The sequence below is a fragment of the Coptis chinensis genome, chromosome 3 (genome assembly GCF_015680905.1).
Source record: "Coptis chinensis isolate HL-2020 chromosome 3, ASM1568090v1, whole genome shotgun sequence".
NCBI lineage: Eukaryota > Viridiplantae > Streptophyta > Magnoliopsida > Ranunculales > Ranunculaceae > Coptis > Coptis chinensis.
This window is the reverse complement of record NC_141458.1, coordinates 1,782,897-1,805,929: the sequence shown is the minus strand read 5'-3', so window position 1 is coordinate 1,805,929 and position 23,033 is coordinate 1,782,897. Positions and strand designations below refer to the sequence as shown.

General features: G+C 37.2%; 3 protein-coding genes and 1 pseudogene across 8 annotated transcripts; all 4 read left to right on the top strand.

The window, feature by feature from the left end:
- The first annotated feature begins 332 nt into the window (after positions 1-332).
- On the top strand, positions 333-3,042 carry LOC147507154 (uncharacterized; annotated as a pseudogene). Its single transcript, XR_015217562.1, has one exon. The product of XR_015217562.1 is annotated as an uncharacterized LOC147507154 (transcript).
- A 7,685-nt stretch (positions 3,043-10,727) lies between these two features.
- LOC147507153 (anoctamin-like protein At1g73020) lies at positions 10,728-16,734 on the top strand. 5 transcript variants are annotated; one of them, XM_086599873.1, is made up of 16 exons: positions 10,728-11,096; positions 11,227-11,296; positions 11,386-11,501; positions 12,140-12,266; positions 12,345-12,445; positions 12,606-12,697; positions 12,805-12,909; positions 13,006-13,275; positions 14,484-14,616; positions 14,736-14,851; positions 14,947-15,017; positions 15,144-15,271; positions 15,376-15,458; positions 15,559-15,666; positions 16,072-16,230; positions 16,313-16,734. In XM_086599873.1, the coding sequence occupies exons 1-10, from the start codon at positions 10,932-10,934 to the stop codon at positions 14,826-14,828; spliced, it is 1,272 nt and encodes a 423-aa protein (XP_086455999.1). In that variant the 5' UTR covers positions 10,728-10,931; the 3' UTR covers positions 14,829-14,851; positions 14,947-15,017; positions 15,144-15,271; positions 15,376-15,458; positions 15,559-15,666; positions 16,072-16,230; positions 16,313-16,734. The 5 variants fall into 5 exon arrangements, with proteins under 5 accessions (XP_086455999.1, XP_086456004.1, XP_086456000.1 ...); XM_086599874.1 differs by lacking the exons at positions 10,728-11,096; positions 11,227-11,296; positions 11,386-11,501 and having other exon boundaries at positions 12,141-12,266; positions 12,329-12,445; XM_086599876.1 differs by lacking the exons at positions 10,728-11,096; positions 11,227-11,296; positions 11,386-11,501; ... (1 more) ...; positions 12,345-12,445; positions 12,606-12,697.
- Positions 16,735-17,347: 613 nt separating this feature from the next.
- Positions 17,348-20,466, top strand: LOC147507152 (uncharacterized). The gene is given in 2 exon segments (XM_086599872.1): positions 17,348-17,703; positions 17,815-20,466. Coding segments are annotated over 2 exon segments (2,616 nt in total). The 5' UTR covers positions 17,348-17,492; the 3' UTR covers positions 20,220-20,466.
- A 1,401-nt stretch (positions 20,467-21,867) lies between these two features.
- On the top strand, positions 21,868-22,564 carry LOC147507151 (cytochrome P450 93A3-like). Its single transcript, XM_086599663.1, has 2 exons — positions 21,868-22,308; positions 22,469-22,564. The coding sequence occupies exons 1-2, from the start codon at positions 21,868-21,870 to the stop codon at positions 22,562-22,564; spliced, it is 537 nt and encodes a 178-aa protein (XP_086455789.1).
- Positions 22,565-23,033: the final 469 nt, after the last annotated feature.

Genomic DNA, 23,033 nt, shown 5'->3' with positions numbered 1-23,033 from the left:
GAGCGGTCCGGGGAGTTTATTCTATTAGGTCTGTTCTTTTGGAAGTATGTAATAGCGAAATTTCATAATCATATGGAATGAGAATACGATGTTGAGGACCTGTTATTCTTAGAGTTTTTATATTGATGATTTTTGAATGGAAGAGAGACATTTTGGAGATTTTTTTGTTGTTAAGATTATTTATGATGTGGGTTTTAGGTTTTGATATGTGTAGTATCCACACCCCATAAATTTGGGTTTTAGACAATTGAATATAGTGATGTTTGAGATATTTATATTTCAAATATTCATTATTTTTAATTGTTTAGAAAATCGGGCTGTGACAAGGCACCTCATGCATTTGGCTTCTAACAACAATCTAACGAGGGCAAATGTGTTCTCGATCCTTAATTTCATCAAGTTTTTGAGGGAAAAGTACTTGCCACCTGATGACTTCGTCAAGAGTGTGAGAGTGGGAAGCTGGTTAAGGACTAAGCATGGAGAACGATCTCCAGTTGGATCCATTTTGTATGACTCAAAATGGAATGCTGCTTCAAAAATTTGTAATCTTCCTTTTGTTGATCAACAGTATTATGGAGAACGAATCCTGACTTTCAGAACCGAGCTTCAGCTTTTGGGAGTTGTTGTTGGGTTTGATAAAGATTATCAGCGTCTCACTGAGTGTTTCAGAATGCCGACATCGTTTACATCTATGACAGTGGATGAGGTTCTCTTGATACTGGATTGCCTTCGTCATTCAAGATCATCTGATCAACTTGTCAGTGTACTAAAAAGTAGAAAATGGATAAGGACAACTGTTGGCTACAAATTTCCAAGTGAATGTTTCCTGTTCGATTCTGAGTGGGGATGCCTTCTTGAGATCTTTGGTGGTTTCCCTTTGATCTGTGAAAAGTCCTATGGAAATTATATATTCTCATACAAAAACGAGCTGAAGAAACTGGGAGTGGTAGTTGATTTTGAGGAGGCGGCTAAGGCATTTGCTTGTCTATTCAAGCAACACGCTTCTTCGTGTTCCATCACAACAGAAAACGTGATCATGTTTCTGAAATGTTACAGGGATCTAATGAAATCTCGCCACCAGATCCCAATAGAGCTTCATAACTGTATCTGTGATGAGAGGTGGCTGCGGACTCGTCTTGGACAGAAAAGCCCGAAGGAGTCTATCCTTTTTTCCTCAGACTGGGAGTATCTCTCTCCAATTGCATTGCTTCCCTTTATTGTTGATAGTGAGAATTGCTATGGTACTGCCATTCGAGAATACAAAGAGGAGCTAAAGGCAATGGGGGTGGTACTTGAATTCAACAAGGGTCGAAGTTTGTAGCTGATGGTTTAACTATCCCTCACAATCCAACGGATATAAATCCTTCCAGTGTTCTTTCACTGCTTGAATGTGTCCATATTATGCTGAAAGTTAAAAACGACCCCCCTTTACCCAAAGAGTTCATGCGGCGAATCAATAAGAAATGGTTGAAGACCCATATGGGTTACAGACCTCCCAACGAGTGTTTGCTATTTGGTTCAGATTGGAATTCTATATTACAATTGGAAGATGGTGCTTTTATTGATGAAAAGTTTTATGGCTTTGATCTTGCATCCTACAAAAAGGAGCTGAACTCAATTGGAGTTACCGTTGATGTTAAAAATGGCTGCCGTTTACTCGCTAGTGAACTCGAGTCTCATTCTCATTTTGCTGTCATTGCTCGCATCTATGCGTATTTACAAAAATACGACTGGAAATTAGATAAACCAGACGACAGAACTGCTAACTGGATCTGGATTCCAGATGGAAGTGACAAGGGACAGTGGGTGAGCCCTGAAGAATGTGTTCTTCATGATATGGACGGTCTCTTTGGCTCACAGTTGAATGTTTTGGAGAGACACTATGATAAGAAACTATGGTATTTTTTCTCTCCTTGACTTTGCACGTGAGGCAGAATCCTTCTGTTGATGACTACTGCAGGCTTTGGAAGACTTGGGAAAGTTCGGAATGCCAGTTGACACATGCAGAGTGCTGTGCTTTTTGGGTATGCATTGTGCAGCACTGGAATTCTTCAAAGACCAAAAATCTTCTTGCTGAAATGGTGAAGCTGCCTGCATACACAAACTCGGATGTAATTCAGTTGTGCAACAAACAAGATATTTTCATTCCCGATGATTTGCTGTTGATGGATCTACTGCAAAATGCTTCTCCAGATCCGTTATTCGTCTGGTATCCGCAGCCAAGTTTACCATCTATTCCTCGGACTAAACTGCATGAAATTTACAGTAGTATTGGTGTTCGAGTTGTTTCTGAGTCTGTTGAAAAGAGTGAATGTTCTAAAGTGGATGGTGATTTTGAGCAGGTTAATCCAAGTGAAATTCTGATCCGTAGAGAGCTTATAAGGCTCATACTGGGATTTCTTGCTGATCCTTCTATCGAAGTGGATGCGAACAAGAGGCAAAAGATAGTCCAGGCTCTTCTTGATGTTAATGTCTTTGAGACTGAGAAACCCATTACAGTAGGTTATAGCTTATCGTTGTCTTCAGGAGAAAGTGTTAATGTGAAGGCAAGCCAGATGATTCGTTGGGAGAGAGAGAGTTCCAAAGTGTTCACTCAGAAGATAAACAGGTCATGTGGACACAAAGCCAATATTGAATTTGCTACATTTTTCTCTCAGGTGATAGCTGATGGGATTTTATGGGAGAAATCTGAACGGATTCCAGAACTGTGTGAACTGATCAAGTTGGGCTGGCTGTTGGAATTTGAAGAGGAAGCAATTGGTTTCTTGCTGAAAACCAAAAATCTGCAACTATTTATGGAGGATTTGGAGTTTCTGAATTCTAAATTTCCCAGTGAATAGCTCTAGCCGCACTTCCTGCCAAGTTCGTGACATGTCAGTTAGGAGAATTTTCATTTGGTGTCCTTTAGTATTCTCTACTGTTCCTATGTATTTTTGCTATTTTTGATTGCCTGTCAAGTCTGCTTGAGGTTATGTTTCATGAATATAGTACTTCTCAAGAATGACGGACTTTTGTTTACAACTAGTAAAGATGCATTCTCGATAGTGTGATTTATGATTTCACATGCATCTATTATATTATTAAAGCACACTTCACCATATTAACTATTAGGGTCAGTTTGTTAAATTTTAACTAATGGAAAGAAAAGAAAATAAGTGGTCCACTATGGAAAGAAAATGAATGGAATAGAAACAGTTTTAAAATTATGTCTGTTTAGTAAACTGTGGAAAGGAAAGGAAAGTAAACTGTGTCTGTTTTCTTTTTTACCTTTCCTTTCCCTAAAATTTTTAGGTCTGGACTATGGACTCAAAATCATTTCAGCTTTGCAAACAAACAACAAAAAAACTATGGAAAAGGTAGACCACACTTCTTTTCCTTTTCTTTCCCTAACATTTTCTCAAGAACAAACATACCCTTAGTCCTAATTAACTTATAACGGTGAATTAATTTATTATTTAATTTCTATACTAAAAAAAACACCCTTATCTAATTTAGTGGGCTTCCGGGTAAGTAGGCTTAATCCCCAAGACTCGCATCAACAAAAAAAAAAAAGACGGTGGTAGATGGTTTTCTCTTCATCTCATTTGAAAAAAACAAGAAATGGCATAACCAAGGCTCTGAATTTGAGAAGACTTCATCATTCATTTCATCGAGAGATACACCGATATTCTCTCCAAGCACCGGTGTCGATCATCTTTCTAACTTTTATGGTAATCCCTAAGTTTACCACATTCAATCACTGAAAATAATTTTCATTTGCCATTCCACTTGATTTTCTTTTGGTGTTGTATGTTGAGGAAGTTCTTAGTTTTTTCTATCTCACTTTAAAACCACCTTTTAGTGTTACAAACTTTAAGTGTGTGTTGTTTTGTCATTTTTCTTTGATGGTATTGCAGTTCGTATGTGAGAATTTGTGTAATCCTCTGTCACTTATTTTGCCCACGTACTTGACTAGAATTCATAGTTGATGATTCCACATAATGTATGTTGCTGCGGAAAATTCTTCATCGTTATCCATTGGGAGGACTGAGGACATCATTATTCTTTAGTAGTCAAGGTACAAGGACATTCTCGAAAGTGACAGACACAATGTAAATTTTCCTATCTAATATATATATATATATATATATATGATAATTAACAAAAAAAAAAAAAAAAAGTACAAGGATTCCATTTATTTTTTGTGCTTCATTTGATTTAATACTTTAGACAATATATAGTTGAATTCAAATATTTTACACTTTAATTACGGTATATTGTTTCTCAAATTATAAATTGGTGATCTTGAATTTGTGTTGTTTATTGTATACATGTAAACAACTTACATAGTATTAAAATTAGATATCAAGTAAGCTTAACAATGAATTGAAGTGGTATGCGTTAGTTGGGCTTATACCTATATTTTACTTCTAAATTTGCAAGAAAATTAGGTATCGGGTAAGCTTAAAATGAATGGAAGTGTTATGTTAAGTTAGGCTTATACCTATATTTATTTCTAAATTTGCAAGAGTATAGTCAACCAACATGTTCTTGCAATCGTTCAATTTGTCCATGGTTATATGATCTGCATCGAGAGGAAATCCAAACCTTTGGTTCCCATATTGATTAGAAATGTCTCGCTCGACATAATATTTAAAAGCAGATATAAAAACATAAACTCAAGGCCAACCTTGAGCATCACCCCCTGATTCTCTAGCAAATATTTCTAAAACAGAATATTAGCTCACAATATATTCCGCTTTAAAGAATTATATTCAAAACTACCACCGCCATGTTTGTTGTGGAGTTGCGTATTAGTTATTATGTTCCTAGTAATCGCTCTTGATGAATATGCTCATTATGTATGACATCTATCCTACAATGCGCCATGTCAAAAAAAGTTCAAACCACTCTTGGTTTGTAATCACCATCAAGAGGTTGTACATCTTTTCCAAGTTGTTCGCATCATTTGTATTTTCAATTATAATTCATTTCTTCAATATTACGTACATGAAGGATTGCCTATTTTCTTTCCACAAAACATGTGGAGAGGGAAATATGCGGGTGGTCTGTATTGGTGGACATAGATAATCTTTCAAATATGAGTGCAGAGGTCACACCCACTACTACAACGCCTAAAAAGCCACTCGGTTCATTTTCCCAAGAAGCGGTTTGTTTTTTCTACTGTTATATACTAATATGATGCCTTACAAGTTTTTTTTATGAAGTAGATTTAGTTAAGGTTACTATTTGCTCCATTACTACTTCAACCATGCGAGCACAACTTTGATCCACTTGACGCATATACAAAATTTGCTTTTTAATAACACCTTTTTCCTGAATGGTGGGTTGAGGTTAAAAAGTGTTGCATTAAATGTGGACTTTTGTGTTGATAGGGACAACAAACCTGAACTTATTTTTTGGGCGGCAAGGAGTTTAGAGGCCGGTGTGCCCACACCTACTCTTTGGCTGGTTCTTTTTTGGTCAAGTAGATAATGTGATGTTTTGATAAACTACTTTTTAGCGTTTGTTCAATTGTTTTTAGATTTAGAATTTCGCTTTTGTGTTTGCTTTGTGTGTAAGTGTCATGCCATCTTTTTAACACTTGATTTAACCTTACAACCTTAATGTTTTCTTTGTTAAACCAGATCACCACTTAGGGTGACCAACACAGGTTCCCATCATCGCCACAATATATAGGCTGTCCATATTGACAAAGAGAGTTTTTTAAACTGTAACCCGTCTGCCAGTGTTCCCCACCTTCCAATATAAGTCATATAAATTCCTACCTTTGATAGCTTTAATTAGATCTGGCACTTTGGCCAATATATATACACACACTATGTTTTTGTTTTTCAATTCCTAACTATGTTGTTGGGCTTTTGTTTTTCAAGTTTTCGTAAACAGAACTATTTTAGATTTTTGTTTTATTTGTATTCTATAGTGATTATTGCTTCTTGCTTCAAGGAAGATTCATCGAGTCGGGTTAGATTATTCCGTTCAGTAGCAATGGTGTATGTCTATTTAACAGATAATGGATTTGTGCTCTAAAGACTGCCAACTCCAGTAAACTCCATAAACTCACGTGTTACAGTCACATACATTTCCATTATGTTTTGGGTTAAGAATCAGCTCGATCTATTCACAAGGGGTTTAAATAAAGGAACTAATGTATATTATCTTACCTTTTAGGACTTGCTGGGAGGAAGAATTGAGGAGCATACTCTTTTGGATGAGTTAGATTTTTTTTTGGCACTTTGCAAGCCATTTACAAGCTCATTTTTTGGCTCTCTCATAGTGGACTATTGTAGTGTGGATGGGCTAAAATGTTACCTCAATATGGGTAACATTGAAATTCCTCAACTGGAGGAATGGATTGCTCATCCTCTATCTAGATTTTCGTAAGGTTAACCTTGATGGTATTATTGACAAATTAACAAAAAAATATGACTTGTTGTGCTCGGATCACTAGGATTGTGGAAGTAGCAACTTAAGTGTTTAGGCTACAAAGCCAACAAACCTTCAACATATATGGATTGCATTGCATTGCAGGCAATAGAGTAGTAATAATAAAGAACATGCAATGGGAGTGGTGAAGACTTTTGGGAATGGAAATACTTTTGTGGACTTGAAGCTTATGCTTGCATTTCTTTCTTTCTTTTTCTGCACATGCATTTTGTACTTGCTACTACAAAGTTAGCAATTAAAAGGGGACAAAAATTTATATAGGATGTGGACTAGGAGCAAGGGAGTGGTAATGTTACTGTAACTTATTAGTGGAGTTTCAACTGATCAAAAAAATAAAAATGATGATGATGATCGACCACATTAGTGCTTACAACTTTAAATTTGTGTGCATTACAGATAAAACAATGAATGTAGCAATTCAACTTTTGCAAATCGCCCCGTGCCAAAATGAGGTTGTTGATTCTAATTCAAACTATAGAATACAAAATGTGATTCAATTCGGTAAATTTTGTAAGAGCCATAGTACAACACTAATTTATTTCCTTTTGCCTCATATGTTGCACTTCTATTTTTCCAATGACTGTTAATGTGGGTTTCAATCTCTAATAAGAAGGTACAAGAGCTTCTAGCCCAATTGGTTGTGTACCCCTCACCTCGTGGGAGAGGCAAGTTCGAATCCCACCAAGTGTTGGTTGGGATTTATTTATTGTGTAATTATGTGATGCGTCTTTGGGCGGGTGAGCCTTCGGGCTAGAGACATGGTATTGCTACAATGGGTGGATCGAGGAGCGAAAACAAGTCTTTATAGATAAAGTGGAGGCGGTTGGGTCTATTAAAAAATGGCGTGTCAACGAGAGCCTTCGAGTTAGGTTTCTTTTGGGGTTGATGAGCCTTCGGGCAATGTAAGCCTTCGGGCTAGGGGTCCTTCAATGCAACTGGTGTGGTCCGTCTTTTAACTCTCTAAATATTTTTAAAAAAAAAAATGCCTAAAAAGGTGAATGTGATGTGAGGGTTTTAACCTTTTCTGAATGTGTTATGATACCTGCACTAAAATTAAGTTTTTAGTGGAGAAGGCGTGTCAAGTGGTCGTAGCCTTGGGTGGGCATGCCTTAATTCGATTGTAGATGGTGTGTCAGGTGGTCAAAGGTACTGGCAGTGTCATATGCATGTGGAGAGGATGTCTAGATTTAAGTGCCCTCAGTAAAAATCGAATGATATCTCAGGGCTATTAAGGCACTTGTTGCATATCTTCATAAACTCAATTTTGTCATTTTTGAGTCCCTTTATTGTGTGACCAAGTTTTGTTGTGGAATTTTGACACGAACTTGATACACTTCTAGATGGTGTTAGAATTTCCAACTTCAAGATGAAAGCGAGATCACACGATCCTATCCAAGATGCAAATGTGTTCTTCCATTGCAAAATTTACTAAGGTATCTTTGCTTGATGCCTTAATTGTTTACACAGGACTCGATATTGATGCAAATTAAATGTTAATTTTTTGTATCAAGTGTTTTGGTCCTAACAAATTATCACATAGGCCACACATGAAAAATATTAGGGTACGGTGTACCAAGATTATTGCCACAAACAACATAATAAACACTTCATAACAAATCGTGCTGTAAGCACGGGTAATACCTAGTCTATTGTAATAGAAAAAGAGATTCGAAAAGTAGGCAACTCAAAAAGCGTGTTAAGCTAGAAAATAACAACTTATTTAGTGATGAAAAGTAGTTTTCTTTTAAAATTTTGTCATTAATTCATTGAAAGCATTCGGAAATTGGTAAATAACGCATAACATTTTTAATAAGGAAAATATAAGTAATTGGATAACATAACAATTATTACAAAATTATTTTTGAAACTAAAATTGTTTGCAAGTGATTAGCGAGTTGCAACAAAAATCTCTCCAAATAATGTAATAAGAATGTAAGTAAAGCTTGACCATTGGAAGTGCTCTTCACCGGAAGAGAAACCCTAGAAAGAATGTTGCGTAAACCAACTGTCATTACAATAGCAAGCTGACTGTGATAATTCCTTCAACAGTATTAATGGTGCCTCCCACAAAAACATTGTGCCTCATGGACTTCAGAGTGGTTGGAGGTACCTTACAATACTTTTCTAATAAAAAAAGGTATTTGTTACTAACGGACCCCAATTTGTGTTGGGTAGACTCCAAAAAAAAACAATTATTACAAGTGTGCCATTGGTTTCAAAAAATCTAAAAAAAAAACAATTATTACAAGTATGACATTGGTCCCAAAAAAGTTGGATTCGAAAACCCCAAACTTAAACGACCCGGCTAGGTCGTTTGGACTAAGTCCCAAACGACTTGGCCACACCGTTCAAAAGCCAAAAAAACAGAATTTTATATTTTCAAAGTCCAAATCTCAAACGACATGGCCACACCGTTTGGGCTGAACGGTAACGGTGTGGCCATGTCGTTTGGGATTTGGATTTTGAAAATATAAAGTTCTGTTTTTTGGGCTTTTGAACGGTGTGGGCACATCGTTTGGAGTAAGTCCCAAACGGTGTGGCCAAGTCGTTTGGGACTTAGTCCAAACGACCTAGCCGGGTCGTTTAAGTTTGGAGTTTTCGAATCCAACTTTTTTTGGGACCAATGACATACTTGTAATAATTGTTTTTTTTTAGATTTTTTGAAACCAATGACACACTTGTAATAATTGTTTTTTTTTTTAGTCTGCCCAATACAAATTGGGGTCCGGCAGTAATAAGGATTTTCTTGAAAAACTTGTGCCACCTCTGATATATATATTGGCAATGTGACGCCCATTCATTTAGGGACGAACTTGCAATTCGTCTTGTGACTCTTCTCATTACCCTGCTAACTCAACGATTTATAGCCATCATACAAGAGAAAAAACATGTTGGCATCTTTTCAAATTTTGTGATAATCAAGTTAGCTGAGCGAACATTCTGGGCGAGGGGGGATATGTGGACAAAATGTCAATTTGTTGGTTTTTGTCTATTCTTCATCTCTTCTCTTCGTCCATCTCCATTTCCCTATCCACGCCCTCTCAATCTCTCTTCTCCCCTCTCCACTCCTCTTTTTTCCTCGCCGCTCACGCCCCCACTGCATAACAGTATACTAGTTGAGTACTTAAGTGAGCAGAGCAAACATTTTTGGTTATAAAGGGTAGGGGTTTAGAATGTCAATTAGATAGTGTTTGCCTGACTGTCCTCAAAACTTAATCTCTGTTTTCTTCTTCTTCGCTAAACTCACCCAAAACTCCCCCTCTCTCTCTTCGCCTTCTCTCTCATTCTTTCCACTCACTTCCCACCAGGCCCAAAAATATCAGTTGAAAATTTGATTTTTTGTCGATATTTATCGTTTTTTCAACCTACCGACTTCGAAACATTTGAAATATCATCTCCGAAATTTAAATTAATTTTAAACCGATATATATATATTAGCGATATATTTGTTTGACTTGGTTGGACAGTTTGACTTTTGACCGATTTTGTTGACTGTTGACCAATATATCCTGATATATATCGTTATATATTGGTGATATTTTTGATATATACCGATTTTTCATTTTCTTTTTGAATATTATCACTTCAAAAATGATATATCAATCTGATTTTTTGATTTTTCCAATATATATCGGTTTTGAGAGGGTCTGAAATATCTTCAAATCCCAAAACTTTCGGCCTTGCTCCCCAGTATAGTTATTCCAGTTTCAGGCAACCAATCATCGAAATTTTCACAAAATTAATTTTATTCTTGCTAACCCATAACTCGATAGGTTAGTCTTAAAATATAGTTTGCATGGTGCACCTCTTTTATAAAAAACGTTGCTTCTTAGCATTTCTCTCGTAGTAAAGGATGTGAAGTACATGGCAGATATGCTCATTAAATTTCAGGCATTTAACCAACTTCTATCAATGATTCCTTGAAAATTGAAAGGTCATCTTCATAGTAATCACCAATCATCACAATTTTGCAAAGACAAAATCACAAGCGAAACAGCAAAAAAAAAAAAACAGTAGTAGCAGCAGCAGCAGGGGTGAGTCACACGACTCACGAGTGATAAAAAAAAAAAAAGTGCCTCGAGATACGTTCCACCAATTTTAGCAAAACAAAAAAAAAACCGCCAATTCAAGAGTGCCACAAGCCACCACGTGTACATTTCAACGTCTCTCTGCCACCACAACAACACTCTTCCCCTCATTTCACTCTCCAACATCCATCTGTTCTTCTTTCTCTCTCCCTTTTTCATGCTTTTTATCATCTCAAACTCACAAAAGAACCCATCTTTGTTGTTTTTATTAGTTCAAAACACTCATTTCAATTTTTTTTTTTTTTTTTTTTTGGTCATTTATGAGTTTTGTTCTGTAGTTTTCAAAGTTTTTGTCTTTACCCGTGTTGGAATTTGAGAGTGTTCAAGGTTTTATTAGTCAGACACATTTTGCCATTTGAAAGTTTTGTTAAGGTTTTAGTAAAGAGCAAAAAAACAATGCATGGGAATGAAGAAAAACAAACTGGGTTTGAGATTGGCGTGGTGGTTTCAAAGAAAGAAGGAAATGAGAGTTTTGAGTGTGTTGAGTTTTTGGTTTTGGAGTTTAACAATGTTGGATTGGTTATTGAGAGAGTAGTTGGTCTTTCAGAAGAGTTTATTAAGGTATGTAGTTGTTTCTTAGTGTGTTGATTATGTTTATGTTTAGAGTGTTGAGTTGATTTTTAAGTTCCAAATGAAATGCTTTTCTAGGATTAGTATAAAATAATATATGATGTGCGTGTGATTCCTTCAGGTGGCAGCACCTTTAGAGACTTTGGGCAGGGCAGCAGCTGAGTTGCAAATCAAAAAACCAACTTATATTGGTAATGAGTAAATATAATCTTATTGTTATTACCTTTAATGTTTGTCTACTGGTTTTAGATGGTTGATGCACTCTTGCAATTGGTTTCAGGAATGGATTTACAGTTTGAGTGGGACGAGGTTGAAGCGTTTGTGAGACAGCCTGATGGTTCATTGTTCAGTTGGTGTGAGCGTTTTTGTTGCTTTACTCATCTGCTTTATGGAATTGTGAGTACTCATGTGTCATTTAGTTTCAATAGTTTTTTCTTATGCCATTTGTGAATCTGAAACATATAATAAACAAATGGTTGAATCAGTAGTATGTCAAAATCTTTACCAGCTCCTTGCTGGTCCATGGAGATTGTGTCTTTTGGCTTCTTTTAGCATTTACGGCGTACCAAGCTGTGCTGCCCTGTAGTTTTATTTTTTGGAAAGAGTTTTGGAATTTGTTCAGTTTGGATGTTTGGTTATTCTTCTGTAGTTTGTGGAAAACATATTCCAAAGTCATTGCACTAAATACTTCTTTCCAGACCGTTTAGCACTTCATTTGTAGCGTGCTATGTCTTGTTAAAGGAGAACAAGTGAACTACTTTGTTGGCTTTAGAGAAATGAGTTTGTAGCCTAGTTTTTAAACATCATATCCTCTTTTTTGTTATGTTCTTATTGATAATTTTTTTTAGACGAGGTCTTGTTTTAAATGGAAATTGGTAGATATATTTGCTCTTACTTTTGTTACCAAGTTACTTATTTTCCACTTCCTAACCTGCTTTTAAGTTTGCTCTAAATGAAACTTCAAAGGGTCAACACATTCGAGCTACATCCAGTTTTTCGTTTTGAAACTAAAATTGTGAAATCTACATTTGCAGGTTAACAAGACCGAATCTGTCGTCACACTCATGTATAATAACAAGGTGATCAATTGGAAGCCAGGAGAATCATTGGTTAAGAAGTTAGAGTCTGAAGGCATTGTTAAGAAAGTCTTTCCATTACATGGTATTCTGTTTAACTTATCTCCATTTTGTCCCTGGTATTGGTGGTACCTAAACCGCAATTAGGTTTTGTTGTGTATAGATGAAACAAAGAGGAAACAGCTCATGAGAACTTGGGCACTCAACTGGTTGGACATGACAAATCAGCCAATTGATGAGATATATACCTATTTTGGAACGAAGGTGGTACTATACATTTTACATGATGCAACTTATCTTCAAATTTCATTAAATCTCATTAACTAGTAATTAAGATATCTCTACTTCTGTTCCGTTCCGTAGATTCCAACATATAATGCATTTTTTGAAGTGTAATCAAGAAGTCTCCATTTCTGTTCTGTAGATTGCAACGTATTTTGCATTTCTCGGAATGTACACTCGGTGGATGCTTTTCCCAGCAGCTTTGGCGCTTACTTTGCAGTTGATTGATTTTGGGTAGGGTCTGTTGTGTGCTCAGTACGTCTATGTTGTCATATCATCTTTTGCTATTTGCATTAGATGCTTCGTATTTTTAATGTGGTGCTTGATCACCTCTTTTTCAGGTCACGGCAATTACTTATGCTCCCCATATTCTTCATTTTTGTAACATTATGGGCTGTAATTTTTTTCCAATTCTGGAAGCGCAAGAGTGCTGCTCTTTTAGCCAGGTATTTTATATTATTCTGTGTCTTTTTTGCTAGGTTCGGTGAATTACAAGGTCTTCTTTCAAGGATTTTGTAGCTATTATCGTTCATATTCCACAGATGGCAGATAGGCTATACAGTTGGAGTGGACACAGGATTTAAATATTCAGACACAGAAAGAAGTTCCCTCCAGTCCCACATGGAGCACATAAAGAAAATGGGCACAGACAAAATAAAAGAGAAAGCAGCATTTCAAAGGGATGAGTGGTCGGGACATTTGCTGAGGTTCAGAAATGATGCCTTGGTTATCTTGAGTATTATTTGTCTCCAATTGCCGTTCGAGTTAGCTTATGCTCATCTATATGAACTTGTGTCGTCTGACATTGTGAAGTAAGAATCTGATGTTCTTCATTTATTTTTGAGAAGTGATTCCATTATTACTTGGTCATATACTTAAATATAATTTTATGAGGACAATCATTGGACAATGCTGTTTTCAAACTATTATACCCTTTAAGTTTGCATGCAAGCAATTGTCTTAGTAGCGATGCCGCTTACTGACATTGTATGCCATGGAAATTTTGAATGAGTTAATCTCGTATTTAAGCCACTATCATTCACATATTTCTTTTACTGTGAATTTTAGCTTTAAAAATATTTAAGATTATTTTTCTTTAAATTGTAAAATATATAAAATTTTCCGTTCACCTTTTGAAAGAATTCACTGTTTAATGATCATTGTAATCAAAGCCAGAACCTGCCTTGGGTTGTACGTAGATTACCTTTTTGAATAATTCTTTCTTGTACTTAGCCTGGATATTTATTATTGCAATTGTGGACTTATTTAGTCAGCACATTTGCAAGCTGCTTCGTGGGTACTAGAGTGAGGCGTACAGTCAGGCCCTCCTTGTAGCTTACCCAAATGTGCTTTGATTCTACAATGCCGAAGAGGGTATTATTATTTCCAGTATTGGTACATTACAGTAAAGACTTTTCAATTTGAAACAGTAAATCCTGATACAAGTGGAGTTATCAGGAGCAAAACCCTGTTAACTGCAGCCACTAAACGAAAGTAATTAGAAGTGATGGTAAATACGAAATTATATTTTTCATGTGAAATTTCTCCGTTGTCTTCTGTTATAGTATCAATTAGAAAATGTGTTATCGCTTGATCCTAAAATGCTAAATAAGATAAGGCTATCGCCAACATTGGTATATATATTATAGGGTACCCTATATTATATTAAAGACTTGTCAATTTGAAACAGTAAATCCTGAAAACAGTGACTTATCTCAGGAAAAACTACCTGTTAATTGTAGCCAACATCTTCATCAGAACCTTTGGACGTGAATTGTATATATGATTATTATATTCATGTGAAAATTCTCCTTTGTTTTCTTTTATAGTATTAATTAATAGTTTTGTTATCTATTTGCCCACTTCTTTGTTGACATCATACATAAAGGGATGTTTTTCCTGGCCCTCCCTTAACTTTTGTGCTTAATGACGCATGTCTTTCTTATTTAACGTCCGGCGCTGCTGCAATTTTTCGATGTAGCTGCATACTCTTACAATGTTATGTTCATGGTTGTTTCAGGTTTGGACTTACAGCTCTATATATTTTTACCATTCAGTACTTGACAAAGATTGGGGGAAAGGTCTCAGTAAAGCTGATAAAAAATGAGAAGAATAAAAGTTCAGAACATAGAGCTGATAGCTTGGTTTATAAGGTAATGTACATGTGATTCAAGGCGAAAAGTGAATAAAGGAAGAACCTTTACAAGACCTTTATGAGTACCAAATTGGTAACATATGTTTTAGTAACGCCAGAAGCTACTTCTGTTTGCAGGTTTTTGGTCTTTATTTTATGCAGTCATACATCGGGCGCCTTTCTATCATGCCCTTTTGCACCGCAACTTCACGACTCTACGTCTGGTGCTGACTCAGCGATTGATTGTATCTCAGGTAAGAAAAGGTGATCACATTTTGGTTAACATTTTCTCTCTTTTCTTGCTTCTTTTGTCGGATGAATGTATATTTCATAGTTGGAATGCTGTCAGGTTTTGGAAAATCTGCTCGAAAACTCCATTCCTTACCTCAAATACAGACTGAAAAAGTACAGAGCTGTTCAGTAAGCTTTTTGGCCTTCTTACTTGTTATGATTGTCAGACACTAGTTCAGAATTAGCATACACTGTGGTTTTACTTCCACTTACGCTGTTAATTTTAGGTTTTAACACAATTCCTGTATCATGAAGCAAGAAAAAGCTTGAGAATGGATTGTCAATGGGAAAAGTCCAGGTGACTACTAGAGTAGAAAAGGAATATATGAAACCTTCTTATTCGGCAAGTATTGGTGATGAATTGGAAGATGGTCTATTTGATGGTAATGAACCTTTTACAAAAAAATAAAATAAAAAATCAATCACTTTATGATTTGGGAACCGCATTACTTCTAGGTTTACTGAGAACTTGTAAACTGCTTTTTAGATTTTCTAGAGATGGCACTACAGTTTGGAATGATTATGATGTTTGCTTGTGCATTCCCGCTCGCGTTCTGCCTTGCTGCCTTGGTACAATTTGTTAAATCTTTTTATTGAGTTATATTTCAGCTTGTATCCTTTTCAAAAAAAGAAAAGAAAAAGAGTAGAATTCTTCATTTTCCTTCTGCAGCATAATATCACAGAGATCAGAACGGATGCATTAAAACTGCTTGCTATGCTGAAAAGGCCTATACCTCGTGCTTCTGCAACAATTGGGGCTTGGCTAAACATTTTTCAGGTGTGCAATTAAGTAATTTGTACCTCACTCTTACTGAGGAAGTAACAGTTTACCTCTTACCGACTTACATTTTGCTGGATGTCCCATACAATCAGTATTATGTACCTCAACATCTTTTATTAACTATTAAATTATCTGTACCTCTGACTTCTTTTAGACCAGTAGAGGAAACTTTACTTTACTGACGTGATAATATATGATCGACACTATTTTTTACAAAAAAATCTTCAAGACAGAAAAAAAGTATGAAGAGAGCTTGTGATCTAACTATATATGTGATTGATATTGGAGCATTCTTATGACCTTTGGCAATAGGTCTTCAAATGCCTAGCTCTCAATGATGAAGTAGTGTTCTGTCATTTTTTTTCGTATTATTAATGAGATGTGTGTTATTGAACATTTCAGTTTCTGATAGTGATGTCGATATGCACCAATAGTGTGCTTCTTGTATGTCTGTACGACCAAGAAGGCAAATGGAAAATAGAGCCCGGCCTTGCGGCAATCCTCATAATAGAACATGTCCTGTTGCTGATCAAATTTGGAGTTTCCAAATTTGTGCCCGAGGTGAACTATTAAAATCACACTAGACCATGAATATCTCATCTCATCGATTTGCTGTCAAGATGACAAATTTTATATTTGACAGGAACCTGCTTGGGTCAAAGCAAACCGTGTGAAGAATGCGGCGCAGGCACAGGACATGTGCTCTAAGCAATTACTAAGAAGCATTTCTGGAGAAAAGAAGAGAGAGTAAGGAAGATAAGTATTCAAAATTTTGAAGTTGGTTTGGCGTCAACATCAACATGGAACAGAACTTTGAGCCGGGAAGCTTTCCAACTTTCCAAGTTCACGAAACACTAGTCGAAGTGTTGTTGTAAACAATAAAGAGGTTTAAAGTTGGCCATGCGCTTTTTTCTTGTGTACTATTAAAGAGAGTTTTGGTAGAGGGTTGTTTAAAAGTTTTGGTAGAGGGGAGAACGGCAGTTTGTGGCCCTCTATTATTTGTGTACATGCAGATTATGGTTGAATGATATCTTATGTTTATGTAAGTTTATTTGTATTCAATTAGATTCATTTGTATTCAATTAGATGAACTTTCATAGTTACATATTTGATAGTACTTGGCCCATAGTTGAATAGTGAAGACTCCGCAGAGTCTCAGTTGGCCCTACATGGATGGAGATGGAATGTTTGTTGGCTTACTTTTTAACATGTTTATAAATGATTATGATATAAATCCTTGACAAAGGAAAATTTTAGGATTTTGTAATTTATCATGGTAGAAATCCCTTACAAAGAAAAGTATTAGGCTCACAATGTTGTTTCCTATCACCAATTATTATATCTAAAACTTTAATTTTCTTCTACTAAGAGCATCTCTAGGTGGTAGTATAACATGTCTTTTTTTTCATATTTGAAGGAAAAGTTCGGATAGGTGGCTTCAAATCCGGCCGTATCACTTGTTTGTTCGCATTCTTGTTCGTAAATTTGGCAATTTGGATGTAGATGCGGCCAATTTTTGTTTTTGACTTTGACGAGCACTACGCGCCACTCTTAATATGATGTGGGTTGTTTTGGAATTGTATATGCGCGACACTCCAACTGTCGTGCCCCAGTACTAATGCGCACAGGATGGGGTCTACAATGAATTTTGCTACTACCACCTAGAGATACTTTTATCCTTCCCTCTCATAAAGGCGCACACTTACGCGGGAAAAAGCTTCTCCAACACGCGAAAATAACCATTCATCCCCCCACACATTTTTTTTTTCCCTAACCGAATTCTTCGTTCATATCGCCCCTAAAAACACACAACAAGGATAAAAATGAGGATTCTTCTGAGATCCCGAGAAATTGCCCCCCCAAAATCTCATCCACTAAAAAAAACCCTAAAATCTCGCAAAATTAATAATAATAATAATAATCCCACTCCTTCTAAAACCCAACCACAGCTTTCTAAGGATTCGGAACAACTCGTATCTCGAGGAGGAGGGACTTCGCTGCGGAGAAGTGGTCGGCTTGCTAAAAGAGGACAAGGTATTATTATTAAGTCTGATTTGAATGCTGTTGTTGATAAAATGAAATTTCAGCAAGTTGTACTTGTGGGGAATAATGAGGATGATGATAAAGTTTGGATTTTTGACTCAGATAATAATAATTTGAGTATCAATGGTGAGGAAGTAAAGAGTGGTATTGGGGGGAAGAGAAAATGTGGTGGTGATGGTGGTGGGCCGGGTTTGGATTCGAAGAAAAGTAAGGTTGTTGATTGTGAGAATGGAATGTTGAAAGATGAGACTAGTTTGGAGGTTGATAGGGTGAGTGATAGTTATTCCGATACTGATTCGTGTAAGAAAGGTAGTGATGACTCCACTTTGAAGGCTGATGATAGTGGGTTAGATATGGCGAAGAGGGCAAAAGAGAGTGATTCTGTGGAGGTTATTGATTTGGATGAGTTGGATATGAGACAGAGTTTGATTGGTTCTACTGGAGATAGAAATGGGAAAGAAAATATTTACAAGGATTCTGAGAGTGTTTCGTTGGGTTTGAGTATTGGTGGATGGAGATCGACGCGAAGAAGAGTGAGGGTTGAAGAAAATGAAAGTGATGAGTTAGTTTCTAATGTTAGAGATGCTGATGAGGTTGATAAAGAAACTAAGCCTAGTTTGTCTGGTGAAACTGGAGATGGTGATGCTTTGGAAACTAGTCTTGGGCTTGGCAGAAGGAAGTACAGTCGAGAGGAAAAAGGGAAGGGGATTTTGGATTTGAACTTGCCACCAGAAGAACAGCCAGAACCTAAACTCGGTGTAGATCCTGTAGAGTTGAACTTGTTTCCGGTGGAAGAAAATCCAGCAAAAGATTTTTCAGACTCGACACAGGATGCAGCTACTAGTCTTATTCAGTTGCAGGAAGCTGCAGAATCTGAGAGCGCAAGGCAGCGTGCAAGGTTGAGTGTGCGGTCAAAAGCACATAGAAGAAGGGGAGACAGGAATAGATTCCAAGATGTAGCCAAACACAGTGGTCCTAAGTTTGCTCATTTCCATGCAGAGGAGGAAGAGGAAGAGATTAATGTTGCAGCTCCAAGTGCAAATGAATTGCCTGAAATTGAAGACTGGCCTGGTCCATTTTCTACTGCAATGAAGATTATTAAGGACCGAAGCACAAAGTTGAATGGCCGGCAGGCGACTTTGACTCAAGGTTCAAGCAAGACAACACCCGTGATTCAGTGGATGCCTTCAACGGATCGGAATCGAAATCCTATGAAGCCATTTGTTCCTTCACTGCAGGATTTATGCGTGAGCCTACTAGCCAAAAATGCTGAAGCTATTGTTTCGCTAAAAAATGTTCCTGATGACCTGAGGAACACACTTACTAAATTGTTATGTGATTCTAGAAAGATGGACAGTCATGTTATGGACCTCCTGGTAGCCGAATCTCCTGATGTGGTACGGGTGAAGGACTGTTCTTGGATGACAGAGGAACAGATGAGTAAAACCTTTGGTGAGTGCGACACAAGCAAATTGGTTGTACTACAACTTGATCTATGTGGGCGCTGTCTGCCTGATTATGTATTGCGTGCAACTTTAGCTCGGTCACCGAAAAGTTTGCCTTGTCTAGCTGCTGTTTCTTTGAGGGGTGCGTGTCGTGTTACAGATGCTGGACTAAGTTCACTTGTAGCTTCAGCACCATGTTTAAGGTCTATTAATTTAGGACAGTGCTCCCTTATAACTTCTACTGGTATCGACACTATCGCTAATTCTCTGGGCCTGTTGGTGAGGGAACTGTATTTAGATGATTGCCAAAGCATAGACGTTATGCTGATACTTTCGGCATTGAAGAAGCTAAAGTGTCTAGAAGTGTTATCAGTAGCAGACATGGAAACTGTTTGTGATGATTTCATTTGTCAGTTGGTCACCGAATGTGGCCCAAATATGAAGGAACTTTGTTTGGCAAATTGTGTGAAACTTACTGATATATCCCTGAAAGCCATAGCAGAAAAATGTTCTGGATTGTGTGCTCTAGACCTCACTAATTTGCGCAAGCTGAGCGATTTTTCAATTGGTCATATCGCAAATGGATGTCCTTTGATTGAAAAGCTCAAACTTTGCCGGAACACATTAAGTGATGAAGCTATCGCGGCATTTCTTGAAGCTTCAGGAGAGTCCTTAACAGAGCTTTCACTCAATAACATCAAGAAGGTTGGACCCAACACAGCCATTTCTCTTGCCAGACGTTGTACAAGGAACTTGCTGACTTTAGACCTATCTTGGTGCCGCAACTTGACGGATGAGGCTGTAGGATATATTGTGGATGGTTGCTTATCTCTTAGGCTGATCAAACTGTTTGGTTGTACTCAGATTTCAAATGCGTTTTTGGAGGGCCACTCAAATCCATTTGTACGTATCGTTGGGTTAAAAACGACTCCAATACTAGAACATCTCAACGTATTTGATCCCCTGGAAGGTCCACTGCGTTACTCATCTGTGCCTATCTCTTGAAACTTGCGTGAATGGGGTTGGTCGTTGTTTACCTTCTTTTGGAATTGTCTCAGGTAAGGAGACTTCTGTTTTACATGCTGAGCACATAGATAAGGAGATTGTTTATAGGTCTATTCAGCTCCATTTTTGTTTGCTATTCAGAAAATTCAACCAGTTCAAAGTCGCAATGTAGTAATGTTACATTTTTCTGATTAGCAAAGTGATGTATTTAAGTTTGTCTTGAACTTGTTTAACAGAAAATGAGAAGTTCATTTACTGTTATTATGAATTACGCATATTTCTTATGATTATGAGCATTTATTTTCGTCTGTTTTCTGATTATTGGACCTTGGCGAAGCTTGATCTAAAGCATTATAAATTATGTAATGCATTGAGTAGGTGCTATTTAGGGGTTTGGGTTGCTTAACTTCATAAATAGGACCAGAAGATTTTAGGTCAAGCTGGCGTCACAAGTCACCATGTGCCCAATAGATTTTTTTTGTTATGCTCCTTTAACTTGGCGATAATTAAGGTTGATAATCAATTAAGTGCTTCACAAACCTGTAAATGATCTAAAGAGGTAATTTCATTTGTATAATTACTAATGTTCTTCACACCATTTAACAAAATCCATCTTTGTTGCATAGATACTAGATAGTCCGTTGAAAGGGATATAGGATAATCATGGTTCTTGGGAAATTTCAGAGGTTTCGTTTTTGAATGAATAGACAGTGGATATGATATTGGAGTGGCTCAATTTTTGGCCAGAAATGAAAGATGCGTATGGAATCTTCTGACAACCTACAGGGCCACACGGTTATAGGCAAGTGCGAGGAGGAAAGAGTTATGGTGAATTAGAAACATTAATTGAAACTGCTTAATCTGGTTGGAGATGGCAAGTATTCAAAATCGTCAGACCGTTGTAAAGGGTTTTCACCAGTACACATCTGCCACTTGAAACATGCCTTCCCTCGACAGAGTGTAAAATGTATATCAAAAAGATGATGTAAAATGTATGTACCGATTGTTCTGCACTCTGCAGTAGTCAACAACTTGCAAGCATTTTTTACAGTGGACAAAAAAGACAACAACACCTTTTCTTAGCTTTGAAGTTTGAACTGGATATAAGACATCAACGAGCCTAATGTGCGTTTTTAGCTGGAGTCTTAAGGGGGTATTCACATGGCATATGCTGGAATAATAGTTTCCATTATATTCTGATAGAGTGTCTCCTTCAAATATCAAAAGGCAAGATGATGTGTCAGATACTATGGTTAAGGTGATGATACCTATTTATACAGTAATATAATGTCTTTTATGGTCTTTGTTTGTGTTGGCCAATAATAGTCTAGCGGATCAAAAACAGGATCTATAGTCAATTAGTTATTCTATATATCGAAGCTGAGCTCCCCCCATACTTTTCAAAGCTGGCTCGAGTGTATGGCCCAATCATGAAGCTCAGATTGGGTAGACAGTTATATATTGTGAATTTGTGATAAATTCATCTTCCTTAGCAAAAGAAGTCCTCAGAGACCATGATATCATCTTTGCCAACCGATCTGCTCCCATTGCAACGTCAGTTATCACATATGGTAGACTCAACATTGCATGGAGTCCTCATGGCCCAATGTGGCGCATGCTTCGGAAGGTACTCAATGGAGAGTTACTGAGTACTAAAAACCTTGACGCTTCTTACGGTCTTAGGCGACAAGAAGTTCATCAAACAATGAAACATTTGTATGCAAAGATTGGGACACAAATTGATATTGGCGAAGAGGTGTTTCTAATGACATCTATTATGATACTGAGCATGTTGTGGGGTGGTACACTCTATGGAAAGGTGAGGAATACCTTAGAAGCCAAGTTTCTGCCAGTTGTTCAGGAGATTTCGTTGTTAGCAGGGAAGCTTAATGTTTCGGATATATTTCCCCTGCTTGCACATTTCGACACACAAGGCATTGGACAACGAGCAAAGGAGATTGTGTCGTGGTTAGATAAGATTTTTGATTCAATCATCAAACAGAGTCCGAAAATGGGTGAAGCACGAAGAGAAACAACACAACAACAGAAAGAAAACATGGATTTTCTACACATTCTTCTAGAGCTCAAGGAGAATGGGGACGCTAAAACATCAATAACCACAACACAGCTGAAGACCATGTTCGTGGTATGCTAATTATCCAGATAACTCTTGTTTCACTGTCTAGTTTAAATCAGTCACGTACTCACGTCACATAATAATTTTGAAATACGTTTCGTTTCTTTATTCTGCAAAAATGGATATCATTACTTCTGGCACTGACACAGCATCGACTACTTTGGAGTAGGCTATGGCGGAAGTGATGCAACATCCAGAGATAAAGAGAAAAGCCCAAGTTGAGTTAGAGGAAGTAGTAGGCATGACAAACATGGTAGAAGAATAGACTCTCATTTACCCAGGTTGCCGTATGCGGACAGTGCTGAAGGAGACGCTAAGGTTGCATCCTGTAGTACCTCTCTTGGTTCCTCATAGCCCAAGTTCATCTCGCACAGTAGGTGGCCGGCTACACTATCCCCAAGGGTGCCACAGGATTCTTCAATGTTTGGGCCATGCATAGAGATCCTGGAGCATGGGAGAATCCTCTAGAATTTCAACCGGAGAGGTTCCTTGGTGATAGTAACAAAGGCGACTACACCGGAGGGAGATGGAGAGAGAGATAATGAGAACAGATGTTTTGAGCTGAGAATTGTATTAAGCACAGGAAAAGGGGAGGGAAATTACAAAAAATGAAAGTGTAAAAGAATGAAAAGGAAAACCAAAATCACAGCCTCACAGGGATACCGTCTTAGGTAATAGTAATTGAAGGAGTGAATTGCAACCCTACTAGGTAGGGTTCCAATACAACACTTCTT

Coding starts and splice junctions, on each gene's coding strand:
- LOC147507153 (XM_086599873.1), top strand. CDS start 10,932: ATGCATGGGAATGAAGAAAAACAAACTGGGTTTGAGATTGGCGTGGTG. Junction 11,097..11,226: donor TTTCAGAAGAGTTTATTAAG/GTATGTAGTTGT, acceptor TGATTCCTTCAG/GTGGCAGCACCTTTAGAGAC. Junction 12,267..12,344: donor GAAAGTCTTTCCATTACATG/GTATTCTGTTTA, acceptor TGTTGTGTATAG/ATGAAACAAAGAGGAAACAG.
- LOC147507151 (XM_086599663.1), top strand. CDS start 21,868: ATGAAACATTTGTATGCAAAGATTGGGACACAAATTGATATTGGCGAA. Junction 22,309..22,468: donor AGCTGAAGACCATGTTCGTG/GTATGCTAATTA, acceptor ACTTTGGAGTAG/GCTATGGCGGAAGTGATGCA.